At 48.2% G+C, this 19,222-nt stretch overlaps 6 protein-coding genes across 6 annotated transcripts; 3 read left to right on the plus strand and 3 right to left on the minus strand.

The window, feature by feature from the left end:
- Positions 1-40: 40 nt before the first annotated feature.
- Positions 41-544, minus strand: ABOM_000802 (uncharacterized protein; the record flags this gene model as incomplete). Its single annotated transcript, XM_022527932.1, has 1 exon — positions 41-544. One exon carries the CDS (start codon positions 542-544, stop codon positions 41-43), a length of 504 nt encoding a protein of 167 aa, XP_022394529.1.
- A 1,277-nt stretch (positions 545-1,821) lies between these two features.
- ABOM_000803 (efflux pump antibiotic resistance protein) lies at positions 1,822-3,602 on the minus strand (the record flags this gene model as incomplete). The annotated part of the gene is made up of 3 exons (XM_022527933.1): positions 1,822-3,052; positions 3,106-3,388; positions 3,443-3,602. 3 exons carry the CDS (start codon positions 3,600-3,602, stop codon positions 1,822-1,824), a joined length of 1,674 nt encoding a protein of 557 aa, XP_022394528.1.
- Positions 3,603-5,229: 1,627 nt separating this feature from the next.
- On the plus strand, positions 5,230-6,889 carry ABOM_000804 (cytochrome P450; the record flags this gene model as incomplete). The annotated part of the gene is made up of 2 exons (XM_022527934.1): positions 5,230-5,658; positions 5,726-6,889. The coding sequence occupies 2 exons, from the start codon at positions 5,230-5,232 to the stop codon at positions 6,887-6,889; spliced, it is 1,593 nt and encodes a 530-aa protein (XP_022394527.1).
- A 643-nt stretch (positions 6,890-7,532) lies between these two features.
- Positions 7,533-9,341, minus strand: ABOM_000805 (cytochrome P450; the record flags this gene model as incomplete). Its single annotated transcript, XM_022527935.1, has 5 exons — positions 7,533-7,733; positions 7,819-7,953; positions 8,035-8,634; positions 8,709-9,052; positions 9,107-9,341. 5 exons carry the CDS (start codon positions 9,339-9,341, stop codon positions 7,533-7,535), a joined length of 1,515 nt encoding a protein of 504 aa, XP_022394526.1.
- A 4,973-nt stretch (positions 9,342-14,314) lies between these two features.
- Positions 14,315-15,790, plus strand: ABOM_000806 (alpha-mannosyltransferase; the record flags this gene model as incomplete). Its single annotated transcript, XM_022527936.1, has 1 exon — positions 14,315-15,790. One exon carries the CDS (start codon positions 14,315-14,317, stop codon positions 15,788-15,790), a length of 1,476 nt encoding a protein of 491 aa, XP_022394525.1.
- A 2,514-nt stretch (positions 15,791-18,304) lies between these two features.
- Positions 18,305-19,119, plus strand: ABOM_000807 (type 1 glutamine amidotransferase; the record flags this gene model as incomplete). The annotated part of the gene is made up of 2 exons (XM_022527937.1): positions 18,305-18,572; positions 18,629-19,119. The coding sequence occupies 2 exons, from the start codon at positions 18,305-18,307 to the stop codon at positions 19,117-19,119; spliced, it is 759 nt and encodes a 252-aa protein (XP_022394524.1).
- Positions 19,120-19,222: the final 103 nt, after the last annotated feature.

The following is a 19,222-nucleotide window of genomic DNA, read 5'->3' on the forward strand; positions in this document are numbered from 1 at the left end:
GAGCCGACACATTCAAGTTGGATGTAGCAGCGCTCTTTCATCAGCTGCGATATTGATTCTCAGATGCGACGGTATGGCGGAACAAAACCCATTTGCCATTGTAGCGAAAGAGATGCTTGCCCGTATGAGGCTGTAGCTTGATCACCGGTTGCTCCACAAGTTTTCGGTAACTAATAAATTTGCCTTGATTCTCGAACCCCCTACCCTTCATCGACCTAAGCAATGCTTCCTCCTCCACTAAGCTTGGGTCACCGCTTTTGGCCCGCATTGCCCAGAGTCTAGGGCTTGGGAGATGACGGTCTGTTACCCACTGCAAGACGAGTTGATATACGGGGTTATCATGATCAAGACGGACACTGGTGGTGAAACAGTCGACATAGCTTAACATCGATCTGGACAGATAATTCAGGAAGGTTAGTCCCGCCCCAATGGCAAAAGCGAGATTGACTAGCTTCGTTATATCCATCCCAGTTAGACCTAGGAGCTTGTCCAGCCCAAACGGAGCACCACCGGCTAGGCCTCCGGGAACTGCTGGCAAAACCATTTTCGCGTATCTGTGCCCTATCACCATTCACCAGGGACGTGATGGGAACCTGCTATTCAATTTATACCTTGCCTTGCGGCGGGCCTAGTCCCATGCGATGCGTATTCAAGCTCTGTGTACATTACGGCCAGATTACCGACACATCCTACGATCATAGGGGATTTATAGATCATATTAGATACATCGCCCGACGGGTCCATCTCTGCATTTGGGGTGTGCCCGGCAAAGTTTTCTATCCCTTACAGCCGCAAGGCCTGACGGGGTAGTGTTCCTTGCAAAAGGGAACACCACCAGTAGGGGATCTGCAAGTGCTAGTGGTCCGCCGAGCTATTGCTAAGACGAACGATTCTACGGAGTACAATCAAGGATTTTTCCCAGCTATTGTACCTTTCGCACCTCCCGTCTAACAATCATAGGAAAGCTGCTTCGGAATGCCACGTATCTTTCTTGGTGTCCCTTTCGTCAAGCAAAATATGACAAACCCAATACTGGTCCTCTTGATAGCATCGGAACTTCGTCCCTGTCCAATAATATTTGAGATGGGATCAAGCCCCCAGTGTGGAGTAGAATGATCACTGGGACTGCAGCCAGCCTTTCTAAAGTAAAGGATTTTCGAAGCGACTGTATATTGATTCACTGACACAATGCCTTTGTGAAGGCTACCACGGCCTGGGACTATCAGATCGATATCTGGAATGCTCACTGCCGAGCCGCCCATTGTTTTACCGCATGTATCGCAGTACAATATCTGACGGCTCAGGGCGTTCAGTAGTGAATAGCTCTCGCCGATATCATTGCAATGTGCTAAATAAAAACCAGAATGGCACAGCAAGGTATTGCAATGCTGGCGGACAAGATGAGCCACTGGGCTTTTGTCACCCTGTTGCAGGATCTTTCTTCAGATACCCATAATTCACCATGTCCGAGCGCCACCCCCTGAGTTTCTTTGACTGCCCATTCCAGAGGCTCAGCCATCATCATACACGCCAGAACCCTACTGTGGAGGTACCTCTCGTGGCGTGATGTTAGCTGTGTCGGGGCTTTCAAAGGACCTTTGCACAAAACTTGGAGATACCTCCATATGCTCCATTTCTACGATAGTATACCCACAGGTGGGAATCTAATTCGTTTCATAATGAGGATTATGATATTAAAGGGGACAAATAGTATAGCTAGTCTAGCAACTGAGTTAATAGACTCTCATTAACCATTAACATATATGTAGAGCGAACCTAAACTTCCAACACCGTACTTCCGGTAGAAACCCTGTTACCTACTCAAGCCTCAGACCCCGTGCCTTTTCCCTTTTCCTTGCCCTTCCCATAATCCAACTTCTCCCACCTCATCGCCAACCCACACACCAAGCAAAGCGCTCCACCAGCAACAACGAGATAGAACTCCCGAGCAAGCACATTCGCCACAGCCTCAACCCCACGCGCGAGCACCTCTGGATCCCCAGATTCCCACACAGCGGACGACACACCAGCCAAAGCCTCTCGCAGATCCTCTTCGGAGTACCCATTACTCCCAACGGCATCTGTCAAGAGATTGAATCCCACATTCTGGAAGATCGACCCCGCTACAGAAAGAATAATCGTAATACCGCCCATCTGCGACAGGTTGAACAGGACAACACTGTCTACCTTATCGCGCAGGTTTTTATTGATGACATTAGAGACACCAACGCCGTGTTGGTATGAACATCCGAGTCCGACTCCGATAAGAGCTTCTAGACCTAGCACCTGCGATTCTGGAACATTGGGGCTGAGTGTTGCGGCCATTGCTGCGCCTCCGGCGATGGTGACTGTGCCGGCGATGATGTAGATGATGTTGTAGCGGCCGAAGACCGGCAGGAGCGCGCCAACGAGCATGACTACTGCGATGAAGACTAGGACGAAAGGGAGCAGGCGGACAGTCTGTTGTAAAGCACTGTGGCCGCGAGCGAAGGCAAAGAAGAGCGGAGTGTAGTACAGCGTCACGGCGTATGATGCCCCTGCGCATCCGGATGCGATCCACAGCGGCAGTAAATCCAGGCGACTTAGCAAGTGGACGGGAATGGCACGTTCGTCGGGAGTGGTGCCAATGCACCAGTATTGTTGGACGATCCACCCGACCATCACGACGCCGAAGACTACCCACACTGCGATCGATGCAGCAGAGCCCCAGGCCCACACGGGGCCGGAGAACTCCAAGGCCAAGGCAAACAGTACCGGTGCCGCCATGTTCATGCTAATGCCAATAGGGTCGATTCTCGTGAGGCGAGACCATACGGGTATGTCTGGTCCTAGGTATTTGCTAGGCATACAGATAAAGGCCATAACTAGACCAAGGCCAGCCCATGGCAGGTTCATATAAAACGCCCATCGCCAGGTCGTGCTGCTGTTGGTGGCCAGGGCTGACCCGATCGGGCCGCCGATGACCAGGCCTGCAGCCCATAGTGCACCCAGGAGGCCAAAAAGACGAGGTGTCTCAGCCGGAGTGGCGAAGACGGCGACGAAGGTCAGATTGCTGCAATCTGGTCAGGCCATATGGACTTGCGGCAGAGATGAAGTATAACTCACGACTGATAGATGACGGAACCGCCGACACCCATGATGGTCCGCCCAACAATGACAGAGGAGAGATTATGGGCCGCTCCCGCGACCGCAGCCCCGGCCATGAAGACAACGATACTGATGATATAGATCCATTGCATGTCGAAGCAGTAGAGGATCTTCCGAGAAAACGATAGTAAGGCAAAGACGGCTAAACTGAACGACAGGCCGATCCATGGGAGGAGCTCAATGTTACCGAATGCCTCGTATAGTCGCGGCTGGATGTTCGCCACGTTGCTCACATCATATCCTAGAATACGGTAATCAGCAACTGGGCGTTGGTTCGAGACCATGTTCAACTAACCATTGATGACCGTTGTTAGCATGACAACGCCTAGACTTCCTTTCCATTTCCAATCGGCGATCTCATCCCGAGGCCGGGAAGTGTCTGGAGCTGTCTTCTGGAGGGCAGCCTCCTTCCCAGATGGCTGCGGAGAGATGGTGCTAGAAGATGTATCCGCCATGATGACTTTGGAATGGTCAATATCAGCATGAGAAATGGAAAAGGGGACGGCAAAGTGCCGTGCTGCAGATGACACGGGAGAGTATTTCAATAGAGATATACATGTTTGCTGTCAAATTGTGAATAGATGCTTTAAGCGATAGGTATTGTTAGGCCTCCTGCAGGACCTGTAGCTCCACTTCAGCCAGATACTTCCACGGCGGCAATTTGAGGGATCCACGCGGAGATAATCGGTCGCTGACAGCATCTGCAGGCATTTTTACACAACTGCCAATAACAATCGCCGCCATGCCACACTTTATCTTGTAGTGTGGTGTCCACCGCGGGTGAGTGGGTTGACCTTATCACACCCTAACGACGACTTGGTGTCTTATTTTGGGGGCGCATCATCAAATCTCACTGTCGACAGGAGTGATTGATGAGACATGAACTATATTCTATACCACATTCCACTGAAATTCGACCCCACGTGCCGGCTCCACTTGTAGATCAGGCCGGACACTCAGTGGCTCCGCACTCGCTGCCCATCGGATCGGTCTGCCTTGCCCAGTGACCGTCCACAGCGGCCATCCGTTGGCATGCACCATGCGGTTTGCTCGGTTAAAAATAGCCACGTATACATGACTCAGCTGCGTTCTGTCCAACCACATGGAAGCGAGTCAGTCATGTTGGCGACCTTCTTGCAGGCCTATCGTTGGGTTTCCAGCCGGATAGTGGGGAAGTTTATCGGTCGAAGCCCTATCCCTCGAGTCCCACAGAATTGTATCATGGGAACGACTGACTCCTGGATTTGAAATCTATGCTCAGACCCTCCGCAATTGGCAGCGGTGAAATATTATCAAGTCCACTGTTCATTTATCCCTTATTGAACGGATCATCTCATTGACTCCTACTATCCTCGGGCACATAATCTGGCATCGATATCTGACCACACGTCGTGGGTTTCGACCCCACGACTCAGACATGGTAGTAGACTTGAGCCGAGAGCTGTTGGTATCGCTGTCCTTCCGTAAACCTACGCGAAAGGGCTAGGTGAAACTTGGCGCCTTAGGAACCCGTTCCTCGAGTATGCACTGCCGAAACGCCGAGATGACTCCCAGAGATGCCAAGCAGGATCCAGCAACGGCTATACACCGCCAAAATAAGTATAATGTAGCGCTGATGTAGATCCCCATCACGGAAGGCCAATGAGGGCACCCTCCTACGCAATATCATTGTTATAAACATATGATCGATAATTCTCCGGTCCACCTGCGGCCGTGGGTCAAAGTACCTCGCAGGCTTAGCGGTTATATTATCATAGCGGAATCAGCCTAAACAACTGTACCGCAGTCTGTTACTGCTTCTACTGTCCGTGATGCAATGTCACAAATGGCTATTTGTGTAAAGCCCGCCCCATCTAAGCTTTCCATGAATGGCCGAGGCAAAGTTTTCAGGCGCTCCATGAGCCGATGGGTATCATCCGCTCTTCTTGGACGTCAGAGAACACGGTCGAGTGGCTTCTAATTATAGCATGGAACAATAACTATATGATATATAAGTTGATCTCGGGTACAATGTTAGGCTCTTGATTCATGTCTTGCTGATCATTCTCTGAAACCAAACCCTACATTTATCAGCTCGGAACCATGGCTGACGCTCGTACAACTCTAATGGAAACGTGGTTCATCCCCGCTCTCGTGGCCGCCATCGTTGCGGCCCGTCTGCTATTCTCCTTCTACTCGGCGTGGCGACATGCACACAGGGCTCGCAGCTTAAACTGCCGAGAGGCGCCGTTATATCCGACTCGGGATCCGTTCGGCATCTCCACCCTCCTCGAAGCATTGCAAGCGGATCGAGACAAGCTTCTCCCCGAGCTATCACAGAAACGGGTGGATTTACTTTCCCGTCGGCACAACAGATATGTTTCTACCTTTCGCGTGCGTCAGGCCGGTCGAGAAAACTTCTTCACGGTCGATCCCAAGAACATCCAAGCCATGCTAGCGACGCAATTCAATGACTTTGGCTTGGGGGATATGCGCCGCAACGCAGGAGCGCCTGTGATTGGTCGTGGAATAGTGAGTATTCCTAGCTATTATTCTTCTTTCTCTCCAGATTGCTGATACGCACATCGTTTGTACTTAGTTTATCTCCGACGGTGCGGATTGGTCCCATTCGAGATCACTACTACGACCCCAGTTTACGCGAACCCAAATCAATAACCTCGAGATGGAAGAACGCCATGTCCAGAATGCGTTAAGAGCAATGCCAACTCAATCAAATGGGTGGACATCTGACGTCGACATCCAGACGCTGTTCTTCCGCTTGACTCTCGACTCGGCCACGGAATTTCTTTTCGGCAAAAGCTGCGACAGCCAGGTAACTGCCCTAGGACAAGACGTCGGAGAGATGTCGGATAGCTTTCTCAACAGCTTTGACCGTTGTTCATGGTACCTAGCTGCTAGACTTCGCTTCGAGCGCCTATATTGGGTCGTTAACAACAAGGAGTTTCGGAAATGCATCCGCGTGGTGCATAATCTCGTCGACGGATATGTCCACTCAGCCCTGCAAAGGGCCCAACAAACGGAGAAGCCCGCAGACCGCGAAGGCGGACAACATTATGTTTTCCTGGATGCTCTCACCGAAACAACGACGGACCCCATTCAGCTACGAGACGAATGTCTGAATGTTCTGTTAGCCGGACGTGATACCACCGCCTCACTGCTCAGCTGGACTGTCCTTCTTCTCGCCCGCCACCCACACATTTTCCAGAGACTCCGCACGGAAATCATCGAACAATTCGGCGCCTACAGCGAGCCGCGCGATATCAACTTTTCCACGCTCAAGTCTTGTCAGTACCTTCAACACTTCATAAACGAGACCTTGCGTCTGCATCCAGTCGTACCCTTCAACCGCCGGTGTGCCAACAAAGACACCACATTGCCTACCGGGGGCGGCAAGGATGGGAACTCGCCAGTGTATCTCCAAAAGGGACAACCGGTCCTGTTTAGCAGTTATGTCTTGCAACGCCGGAAAGATATCTGGGGCGAAGATGCCGATGAGTTCAATCCCGACCGGTGGTTCGGGCGCAAGGTCATCTGGGAGCACATCCCGTTCAGCGGCGGGCCGAGAACCTGCATCGGCCAGCAGTTTGCCTTGATTAATACCAGCTATGTGTTGGTGCGCCTATTGCAGCGGTTCGATTCCATTGAGGATGTCTACCCTAATCGGCAGATCCGCTATGGTGTCACTCTCACGAGCTGTCCGGCGGATCGGGTTACTGTTAGGATGCACCAGGCCGAGCTATAAACCTTTGATTTTGTCTAGGGTATGCTGCCACAGGGGAGTCAGGCAGATGCTTGGATATCGTGTTAACTGGGCGGAGGATGACCTAGATGAATCAGGCGTGGTATGGGCGACATGCAGTCACGAACTTTTAATGGCGTTTCTTAGATATCCATTACGACGTTGGCGGAACTCAGCGTTGGTTGTTGTTTTCATTGATTTCTATATCTTTCTTTCTCTTAGCTCTTGACTGTCTTCCTTAATGATACGTTGCTTCGTGCAACTACCCATATATATAGTATTCCCTTGTATATCCTGGATAGATTTTCCCGCTTTACGTTGACCCAGCACTGCCCGGACTTAGTTTCCAAATTACACATATTTTAGGAATATACGAGAACTCTCTGTCTTGCTTCTGCAGACGTAGTATCATCAATGTAACTCTGAAGGTGCGGTTGCTATGAATGATCACTGAGGAGAAAGAAGGAAACTCTTATCTTCCAAAATGAACATAAAAAGAGCTTGTCTCGAAGTGACTGTATGATCTGAAACAAATAGAACCAACAAACACAAAATAACAGTAAAGAGGTAAGGTAAAAGAATGGTTATCGAAGATATACTCTCAAACCTACGTTTTTCTCGTCCACCAACCGGTTCGACCAAAGCCCTAGGCTAAGCTTTCGACAGGCTCCCGTGGTTCAATCCAGCACTTGTACTTCGGGTACACGAACCAAGCACACCACGCATCCCACGGATCCTTCTTCTCCTCAAACTTCAAATCAAATTTGCGGATAATCTGGGGCAAGACCTTGGTAATCTCCAAGAGGCTGATATTGCGACCAATACAGGTTCGGGACCCACTGCCGAACTACGAGTGCGAAGACTTGATGTCAGTTTCAACGATCCTCGCCAAACGACAGCTAAACAAAAATATCATCGGGTGCACAACTTACCGCAAACATCATCGAGTCTCGGTAATCAGGCTGCGGCTTGTCCTCCAGCCAGCGTTCGGGTCGGTATTGATCGGCGTCAGGGCCATAGACTTTCTCACTGTAGTGTAGGGGCCATGCATTCGTGCCAATGTGTGTCTAATATTGTGATCAGAATTAGCATAGCTGTAGGCAGGATTCCCAGTATGGGGTAGAGGGATGCTTAACTCCTTCAGGTACATAGTACCCTCCAGTAAGGGTCATGCCTCCTTTTGGTACAACTCTCGCCAATATCGTCCCAACACCAGGATGCACCCGTAGGGTTTCCTTGATGACAGCGTTGAGGTACGGCATCTCCTGGGCCTGTTTATATGTCACTGGATCTGAAATGCGGCCTTCTGCCGTCATTATGTCAACCTCATGACGCAGCTTGGCCAGCTTGTCAGGATTACGGTAGATGTACCACAAAGCGGCGCCGAGCGTGAGACCAGTTGTGTCCGAGCCAGCGCCGATGTTCGATCCACAGGAATCCAAGACATTATTGACTCCAACTTTATGAGCAGCCTCCAACTCAAGTACCTTTCGCAGAAAGGTGTCGTATTGGGACTTCTGCTTGGCGCCGCTGTTGGTGTTGCGATGCTTCCAATATTGGCTCCAGATGTATTCAGTCAGTTTACCTGTGGATGTCCCACGTAAAAAGACTCTCTGTATTGCTCGGAAGGTACTCTGTAACTCCGGTAATAACCCCATGATGCCAATCGTGTTGTTCATCGTGTGCAGCTCGTTGATTATGCCTTGAGTGTCGCCCATGTTTTCCATCATTCCGAAGTTTTGGTCAAACTGTATTCAAACTGTTAGTGGAAACTGCCCACCAAGAAGCAGACTCACAACGGAATTGATTATATCTGACTTACGGTAATCTCCCCAATCACATCGAACGCATAGAACTGCATGAACTTGGGTATGGAGACCAACTTTCGATTCGCTGCAAGCTCATTCATCTTCTTGATACAGAGGGTTGTCATCCGATCGACTGCGTCTTCGTAGGCTACCATGGCCGACATGGTGTACAAGGAAGCAACTTTCCTTCGTCGGTCTTTGTGGTCCTCGTTATCCCGCACTGTGAAGATGTTCTTTGGATTGCCTAAGGAGTCATAGAATTCGGACTTCGGAAAATCCGCGCCAAAGCCGTATATCTTCTTCACATCCTGTGGGTCGATGACGCTGTATCTCTTGGGGCTGACACGGACCACCGGACCTATGGCCTATTCTTAATATCACCGCTCGTTTGTAACAGCTCGCCAGTACTGACCATATTTCTTATGCAGTCTGATATATTCTTCATGCGAGCGGCCTTTCATCAACTGACAAAGTTCCCAGAGGATGGTGAAGCGAGCCCAGAATGGACCCGGTACGTTTCTTAACGGGGAGAAGAAAAGGTTGTATAGAAAAGGTACAACCCAGAATATGCCCAGAGATCCGATGAGTAGACCACCAACGGCTCCCATAGGATTACCTTGGACTGTGTCCAAGATCTCCCCTAGCATATTGGGTGTTTGTCTGTATGTCCAGAGTGAGTAATGAAGATGTTGGTTACCAAAACAGATACCAATGCCCCTTAGCAGATGATACCTGACTTGATTCCTGAAAAGTTTCCATTCTACATAGGTGCAACGGGTGGCTTTATACGTGAGCAGAATGCACGTCCATGCTCATCAACCGCCGGAGAGACAACGGACCTTCCGATGATGTGGAGAAAACAGGCGTCGCGAATGCAGAAGATGTGACCATGCAGGAGTCTGCATGATCTAGTGCTCCAAAGTCAGGCCCATATCTACCACAAAACCTTGGCTTATAAACATAATCCCTTCTTCCCTACATTCTCTACAACGCTATGCCCTTTCCAAGTGTTGAATATCCTGCAATAGGACCAAGTCAAGCTCTATACCCTTACTTCGCCCATCGATTTCTCTCTTTGTGCATTCGTATACACGAAATCCTTCCCCCACAGTACAACCCAGGTGTGGGGAAGTCGCGCTACCAAGGTCATGCTAACCGGCATCAAGGAGGGTAAAGATTATGCCTCCCTGCTACGGCCCACACTAGTTAGTAGGAAGGCGATTTTGTGGTTACTAAGCGGAAGCTGGCGAGGTTAGTTCCGATGTTGATCCTGCTTAGCCCCGTGTAGTTTCAGATTTTATTCTTCAGTATTCCTGGGTCATCACACTGTTATATCTACAAGGCCTGATTGGACTCCGTTGAATACGGTTATACGGGACTTATTTACCCTCGGAATGTACATACCATGGCTCAGGATACCTCCATATATTCTCCATATTCTATTTCGAGTAGCAAGAACACTGTTAGTTCGCATTCAGTTTCCTAAACAGATACCATGGGTATATTCCACCATGTTCGGCTAATAGCCAGCGGTAGATCAGTCCAATGGGCCCTTATTGCTATAAGGAGAGGTGGAAACTGTCAAGCCGATGTCAAGCATCGACTAGAGCGATGAAGACAGTGTAGTTCAACCCTGGTGCATCTGTCTTTTCCAAAATGCATCGTGCTATATACGTAGCTTGCTGGTTTTGTTCATGGATTAGGCTTATATCTAGACGCTGTAACTGCGGTTGGTTAACCGAAACTAGAAAGGTCCAAGCCGACCTACTGTTTGATCGGATCCCGCAAGTAGTACTTTTTGTTTTGTTTTGGCTCCCCATCACGACATACTTGGGTAATTCTGTATCTGCGAGATTATCGTACGTTGTATCTCCAGTGTCATTGCCACGAATTGGATATTTTTGATACTTGACGTGGTTTGTCAATCATAGCGTTACTAGAATATCAAGAGACTCGATATATATATATTTTGCATGCCATGCGTGTAGCACCTCTCGAAGGAAACATACTATATTTCAGCATGGACAGTCATCCCTTTATACTCTTTGATTGTTTTTCGAACGGTACTGCCAAGAGGCACTAGCCTACATAGGGAACATAACCGTAATAATGATATTCCGGGAATTTCGATGGTAATGTATTGACCCATACAATGACCGAAATAATATATTAATGTGTATGTAGTCCTTGCTACCCTGGTGACTTCTGTGGTGAACGACACAGGTCCCGAATATATACTTGAGGAGTTTTATACCCCCTTGTATCAATCCCAGACTAGTCAACTAGGATTCTTCTGAAAAGCCGAACAAGGAAGTGCGAGTTAATACAGAGAATGGTCTAGTATTTATTACACGATCAAATAGAAGATAATTAACTAGTTCTGAACAATCGAACTGTTCTGATAATAGATACCGAGCAAAATCTGGTTAAAGTACCGCATTCATAGTGGAAGAAAGATCAATCAAAATACTGAAAATAGTATTTATCGAAACATCCGCCGTAACCAGATGTTACTACTCCGGACCGTCAGAGGATCTGTACAATAAACGGGGACCAGTTGATCTTAAAAAACGCTTTGACGGTACCAAAATTGACCGGAACCCTATCTGATGTGGGGAAATCTATTTCCTCTTGGCAAGAAGCTCAGACTCTGTACATCTCTAAATTATATCGAGGATAGTCACTTGCCTCTTGCACGGGATGTAGGTAAAAGAGGGAAATTGGGAGTAATTAAAAGGATGTTTAACTACAGAGAGAGATGTTGAAATTGATACTGAGCAGGCTCCTGGACAATGCTCAGTTTGGCGAGAGGTGGATTGAATGATGTGTTGCCCTGAGCCAACCTGCCGCCATAATGGGCAGTACTGTTGACTGGACCCTGTTGGAAAGAGGCAGGTTAAACTTAGCACACACCACCTGAGAAGGCCTGTCGAACAAGCCGAGGGAGGAGGTATCTAAGAGACTCACGATGATGGACCTGTGATGTGTGTGAACAGCTTTATGCAGAGGAGGCAGAGCGCCTTGACAAACGACAGAGCCCGAGGTATCCCGCAAGCGGATCACTCTGTCCACCAATCAATATCAGTCCTCCCCTCTCGGTTATCAGACTCATCACAAACCCCAACGGACAGATCTACTACAGCTGAACAGTCGAGTCCAAGTCCCACGTGTCTTGTATCTGTTGGCATTTCGGGTTACTAAATGATCTGGTAGAGAGAAATACCAATGGGTATTTGTTATCGGTAGGCTGTAAGACTTCGACAGACTCTATAAAACCGTTATATAATAATGTATTAAGAAATCGATCAGACCCTAAACAGATTTCGGAAAAAAGACCCGGACTTCTTTGTCTAGTAAGATATAACGATCAATCCTATATCCCGGTTTATTTGTAATACCATAGAACTAACTATGGCACACAGTGGTGCCCAACAAATTCCGACCAGTGGTGCCTGAGTCTGCGGGTGATGGCTCGCCCATCCCACCAAATGTGGACACGCGGGGCTGAAAGGCATAAAATGCCGAATAACATCGATCAACGTACACCATGAGGTCATTGTGCGCATTTCGGTTACGATATTCAGGTCTGGACCGTGTGGCTGAAGGCAAGAGAGCTGAGCAGAGATGAATATGGACTTTTCCCGCCTATCCTGAATTCATCAGAGGTTACTAACATTGATCAGCTGAACGTGATATGATAGCGGTGGGGGAGCCGAAAAGGCCCTTGCGCTCTCGTTATGGCTTTTTTCTGGGATAGGTAAAGACTATATATATCCTTCCTTGATGGTAGCAAGTTCTTCTTTTCTTTCTATTCCATCCGATACTGCGTTCTGTTATTCTAGAAAACCCGGACAAATACAAAAATGGCTGTACGTAAAACCCAGATATATACGATTGGTTTTGGAATTTTTGCTGACCATAAACAATTAGACCAGTTTTCTATATCCTTCTAGTACTATACGCAAATGGCGATATCATATCAGACTGACTATATATCGGTCTAGCGTATACAAGTTTCCACCCTAGAGGCCCCCAAAGGCGAACTTCTCGGCCGTACAGGAGCCACGTGAGTATATTACCAAGCAAGCAATTATAGATCTTAGAGATAATATTACCTAACGAGTTCCCTAAATACAGTGAAGGTCCCGTCATCGATGTTATCCGGACTGCATTGTCCGGACGCGGTATCGAGTTAAAGGAAGCTCGATATTCCCCAAGTCCAAGGATTTTCCCTCCGTGGTATATCGTGATGTACGTTCTACCACGATTATCAATTGATGATAAACGAAAATTAGCCCCTTGGTTAACCAGATTATTCTGTCTAGTGTGGACACATCCGCCAGCATTAGTGAAGACGACTTCAAGGAAGCACTTGACGATAGTTGGAAGTCAGCGGTTGATCAAGATGGAAACTCTTTTCCTCGAGCTGATATTCGGATCAGGAGCCAAGACGAGTAATAGCCATATTCATGAGAATGAAGTGACTTGTTGGATTGATATGATTGGTATACAGTGAGGTGTCCACGGGTTGAAACTGGCCTATTATTGCCGCATCTCTCCGTCTTCAAGAGTCAGACATTCCAAGATTGCATGTACCTGTGTAATCTATATAGGTAACATAGTACCGGAATACCATACAGTACAACATGATGAAACGCAATAGCTGTGCTACCTTCCTATGCTGGACTAGTATACCTTGACATCAGGGTTCGAAAAAGAATCACAGAGTACACAGTATAAGGGGGTGACAGCGGTTTTGACCCCAACTGTCGAGAATACTTGACTCGTTCGAGAGACGATCGTTCTGGGGCATGAAGGCGCCAACCAATCGGACGGGATGAGGTAATCCTGTCCGAGATCAGCTTCTGCGGGAATTTCCCGAGTCAGGTGCCGAGCCCTGGCTGCCGTTGATCAGGCGAAGACATCTTGCTTTCTGAAACCTGCATGGTTTGCTAAACGATCTCTATCTTTATCTAACAAGAACCTATCCAGGCATGTTCAAACCACTAGAGCGCATCCGCGTGCAACCTTTGCGACTAGGACGTGCTATTGATTGAATGGATTACATGACGAAGACCGTCGTCCCGGTCCGCGTTTCTGTCTATCTGAAATTATGTCCTCTATACTACACCAGCGGCTCCCAATCAGTTGACTAGCTAACCGGTGTGAAGGATCCAAAAGTTACTCCATAAGTCGCTCCTTGCGCCTACTGCGCAGTAAAAGTCGGTGATGGATATTAACTTAGGGTATTGCGGTTCAATTCCCCACCCAACGACACTAAGCGGAGGAGACCCATGGCTGAAACATCTCTAATGACCCGCTTATGCCCATCGAACTTGGCACGGACTAGTGTCATATCCGCGTCAAGAACCGGCGCTGACGCGGCTACAGACCACCGGTGGCACCTGAATGATCGATCGTCCGCGACTAACGAGCCGTTACCAAGCAGGAATGGTTGTGTCCCATTTTTACTCTGCAGAATCTGTAGGACCGACACACCCAGGTGCTTTTGTTAGTCAACCCTGTCTCTTGTTCTGGCCAGTTTGCCATCTTGCCGGTGAGCCCGGCCCCACCTCAACCTGAGAGCCTATTTCCAGCGGCAATCTCACCATTCGGCATCATGCACCCCAGTGTTCGATACAAAATCGGGATTTTGGCACTGAGCGCATTCTTGATCTTCTACTCCCTACACCTGTACTGGAAAGCAGATGTGGAATTCGCTGAAGCTATTGAGGCCTCATCACTCCAAGCGCAACAAACACTTTTGTGGCAACAACTCAGCTCCCTGTTGGAGGACCATGCCCCGGAATGCCCTCCTCCAGAGAGAGACGACAGCTCCGGAGCAATACCCTTTAATGCTGTAAAAGGCGTGTCTCGGCCGGACCTGATTACCAATTCCGAGCGCATCCAAGGGCCGCTGCAGAGGGCGCATGACAGCTTCTTGGATGCAATAAGAGCCTCAAATATAGATAGAGCCTATAACCCCGGAACCAGCGGCATTGTGTCCAGCGCCGGGAAATCCTACCTTCCGCTGTTTGTCACGTCATTGCGCATGCTCCGACGGACGGGCTCAACTCTACCTGTGGAGCTCTTCGTTAAGGACGAAACGGAATATGAGGCCACGATCTGTGCAGACATCCTTCCCCAATATAACGCAAAATGCGTTATTCTCTCGGACATCGAGGCCAGCCGCAGCTACTCCACCCAGGAGATCGCCCACTACCAATTGAAGATTTTTGCTGTGTTGTTTTCTTCGTTCGAGAATGTCATCTGGATGGACTCCGATGGCTTCCCGCTTTATGAGCCCGAGTCGCTATTGCAGAACGAGCCGTTTGCCTCGACTGGTCTCGTCACATGGCCCGACTTCTGGGCTTCGACGGCCTCCCCTCTGTACTATAATGTATCTCGACAGTCCGTTCCATCGATGACGGAGCGGGCTTCCTCGGAGACGGGGGTGTTTCTTATCTCGAAGAAAACTCACTTCTTGACGTTGCTTCTGGCTGCTTATTACAACTATTATGGGCCGTCGCACTATTTCATGTTACTTTCACAAGGCGCCCCGGGAGAAGGGGACAAGGAAACCTTCACCCAAGCCGCAGCTGCCATGGGCGAGCCGTTCTATACAGTCAGTGAGAAGGTATCTGCTGTCGGCCACGCGAAGCCAGACGGCGGTATTTCAGGATCTGCCATGGTTCAAGCGGACCCGACCGAGGATTACCGATTGACCAGCGAAGGGAAATGGCGGGTTAAAGATCTATCGGTGGCGAAGGCGCCTCGGGTGTTCTTCGTCCATGCGCATTATCCCAAGTTTAACCCCGCAGAGCACCTGTTCGGCAACCAGTGGGAGACCGCACCGACGTTGAAGCCGGATGGTAGCGATGGGAGAGCGTGGCTTGTCGCTGAGAAAACATTGGAACGGTTTGGGTTCGACGCAGAGAAGAGCTATTGGGAGGAGATTAAATGGGTTAGCTGTAACTTGGAGCATGTATTCGAGTCTTGGAAGGGCAAGTCTGGGATCTGCGATCGCGTGTCGGAATATTGGCGCAATGTGTTCGAGAGTCCGGGTGAAGAAGCCCCAGTTTTCACGCAAAGTTAGGCAGGGGCTGTGCAGTGACACCTATATGCTATGTTGGCGATTATATGTCATGAAAAAGCTTGCTGTGCAAGGAGCGTATACACTTGTCAACTACCATGACGATCACATAGGAATTTGTCGAAGGATATCGCATATCATAGCTCTATGAGAGGAGCCCGTATTCTCTGGTAGTAAATAAAATACGTTGAAATCCAGTTAATAAAGCACAAGCCCTACTCCCCGCCTTCCCTTGGTGGGATTGAGTAGACAAAAAAAGTCCCAGGTTTTAACAACACACGTTGATCTTTCCCGTCCGAGGAGGCACATCTGCCAAGAGCTGAAGTACCCCCACGTAGCGCACAGACACATCATTCTACAGAGATACAAAAGTCAACTGGAAGAAGGTTTGATTGGATCTAGCCGTGAGTCTCGAGTGAGCTGAAAGGAGGGGCATGCATACAGGGGGTGAAAACATGACGCCATCAACTGCCGATGTTAGTGAATGAGACAAGTATAAATATCTCGTTTCCTGCTACGCTTATACTCTCTCTCTCCAAATCTACATCAATCATCCCTCGCAAAGATCGAAACATTCCATCAAAATGCCTGTATGCTATGCAGCAATACCATAACGGTTGACCGGTTCACGTTTCAGTGCTGATGTATCTTGCTTAGGTGGTCGTTGCATTTGAGGATCCTGAATTCTTCTATGATGATAACTCCCCCGTCCACCAGTAAGTGTATTCATGTCAACTAGGACCGTCATAAGCGCGCCTTTATCAACATTATGAGTTAGGGTCCTTGCAAGCAATGGCTTTCCACCAGGGTCATACCCTGTCGTCCGTGAGATGCCTCCACTGATATTGCTGCCACAGTAAGTGTTCACCTTTATAAAACAGGAAAGACAATGGAAAGTTTAGCAAATTGAAATCTCCCGCTTGGCATGTTATCTATGAGCTGACTAGTCGAGTAGATTGAGCGATGATGCTATTGTTGAACTTCGAGGATTTCCTGGAGTGGATATCGACGTTCAGGCTAATGAATAGAGATGCATCTGAATAAAACATTAACATTTGCATTACAAGTAGTCTACTGTACGTCAAGGTAGAACCGATGACATACTAGAGCTATCGTAATGGGTATTGAATTATAATAGTAGTTCGCAACTTGCCATGCAGAGCAGCAACACTATAAACAACGAATTGATCATGATTTATTGCGCAACCACCTGATGACCACGAGTTGGCACGAGCTTAGTCCCTTCGAAGACTACGTAGTCACGGAGAGTACCGCTGCTTTTAGAAGCCGGATAGGAGATCTCCACTACCGATTCTTTGTGAATATTAAATCATTTATGCTTACCCCTATAAACCCGAACGGGAACCCCTCTGGACTTTCCAGAAGCGGTTTGAGGGCGATGGATTCCCTCTGTCAAGGACTAAAGTGTATATTCTCATTATTCTGGCCGGCTCGGTTAGTTATACTCTGTCTGCGGGGTTGTCTACACTGGTAAGTATCTGAAATATACAATCTGAATATTGTCGAATATTAGATATTGTCCTTGGCTACGGTTGAAGTTTTAGTGTAGATATATAAATTTAGGATTTATGGTAAGATATATCTATATAAAACATGCGTTGTGATCTAGTATATATATGCAAAAATAGTTACTCACACTCTGCCATAGATATAGAATATAATTCAAGATACGGGGGCTCGGGTTTGATTCGTGAACAGACCACTCTGTGTACTGGTAGGAAGGTCAAACCAAAATGATCGGTCTTATATTTAGTGGTAAGATCTGGAATTTCTATAGGAGCCTGGTCATTGAATTGGAAGATATGTCTTGCGTAAGTAGGTTTTATTCTAATGTTAAACAGTGGCCACTTCCAGCCTGGTTGACTTCGGGAATAACATGAACCTTCTGGTTCCGAAGGCTCAAGATTATCCGCTGCTATGTACATAGTACAGAGGGATGGGAACACGAGCTTTGTCGAGGAGCAAAGAGATCGATGCGATAATGCTCTAGATGGCGGCCGCGGAGATAATGGTTAGCGACCATGTGTCCAAGTATAACTCGGATAGCAGTTGATTGCGAGGGTGAACAAAAGTGGATAAGAATTTATCAATCAACTTGGCGAGACGCCTCTTATTTACGGTGCTACGGCGTATTGACTAACATGGCTTCCGGAATCATAGCGTCGTAAAGTAGGACACTATATATTGAGACTACGTATATACCTGAATTAGACCAGGATCAGAGATACGATTTAGCCAAGACGGCCAGGCTAGCGGCCCGGGCTCTTTTAAAGGTATTTATATCTAAGCGCCGAAAGGCTCTGCACCGGCCAACACTAAATGAGTTCATCCCCCGCATCACAATACAAAGGAGCCATCCCTTAGTATGCAAGTATCGTTCATCCCACAACTTCTCTTTAAGTTAGATCAACGTCTATCACAATTCGACAAGTGAAATACACAACAGGATAACTGCCCGCTCGACACACGACCGGTTGCCCCGCCGAGAAATTCAACATGCATATTGCCATCTTCAACTGTCTCAAGCCCATCCAGGGCCGGACCTGCCCTGAGATGTTCAAAAACCTCATCCAACGCGGGCTAGGCTATAATACAGAGCACCCGGACACCTCGAACATCGCCATAACGTATGAAATCTATAACTGTGCCGCCGATGAGTTTCCAACATCTTTCGCTGACATAAACGCAATAATTATCACCGGATCATCCAAGTCAACATACGATCCATATCCCTGGATAAAACGGATGCAGGATGTTCTGCGAGGTATGGTTTGCCGTTCCCGGAAAATGCCATTCTCTACGAGACTAACACCACGCCAGATGTGTATAACAACCACCCACATGTTAAACTGTTCGGCTCATGCTTCGGACACCAGGTGATTGCATCAGCACTGCTGGAAGATTGTGGCGTACGGATCGAGAAGAACCCAAAGGGTTGGGAGATAGGTGTCCACGGTGTGCACTTTGAACCCGAGTTTTTAAGGTACTTTCAACAATTCACGAATGAGGACATTACTATCCAACGGAAACTTCAATTCATACACCAGGATAAAGTCGCTGTGTCGGATGAGTCTCTTCCCCCGGGTTGGATCGTAATGGGAAGGAACGATATCTGTGATGTGCAAGGTCTCTTTCAGCCAAATAGAGTGCTCACGTATCAGGGCCATGCTGAGTTTGATAGAACTACGACGAAGGCAGTTCTTGAAAAGGTCAATAATCCTGCGTGGTCAAAAGAGGATCGAGAGGCTGCTGATCAGATGGATGACGCGGATTATTATGCTGGAATCTTGGTGCATTTTCTCCTAGGCTAGGTACAAAGTTTGAGTGGTTGTCCGGTATTTTGGATTAGAAGTGAAAGTCATGTCATGTCCATCGTGACTGGCATGACCTCTAATTTGTACCTTCAATTAGTTG

Source organism: Aspergillus bombycis, assembly GCF_001792695.1.
Source record: "Aspergillus bombycis strain NRRL26010 chromosome Unknown contig00002, whole genome shotgun sequence".
Lineage (NCBI taxonomy): Eukaryota > Fungi > Ascomycota > Eurotiomycetes > Eurotiales > Aspergillaceae > Aspergillus > Aspergillus bombycis.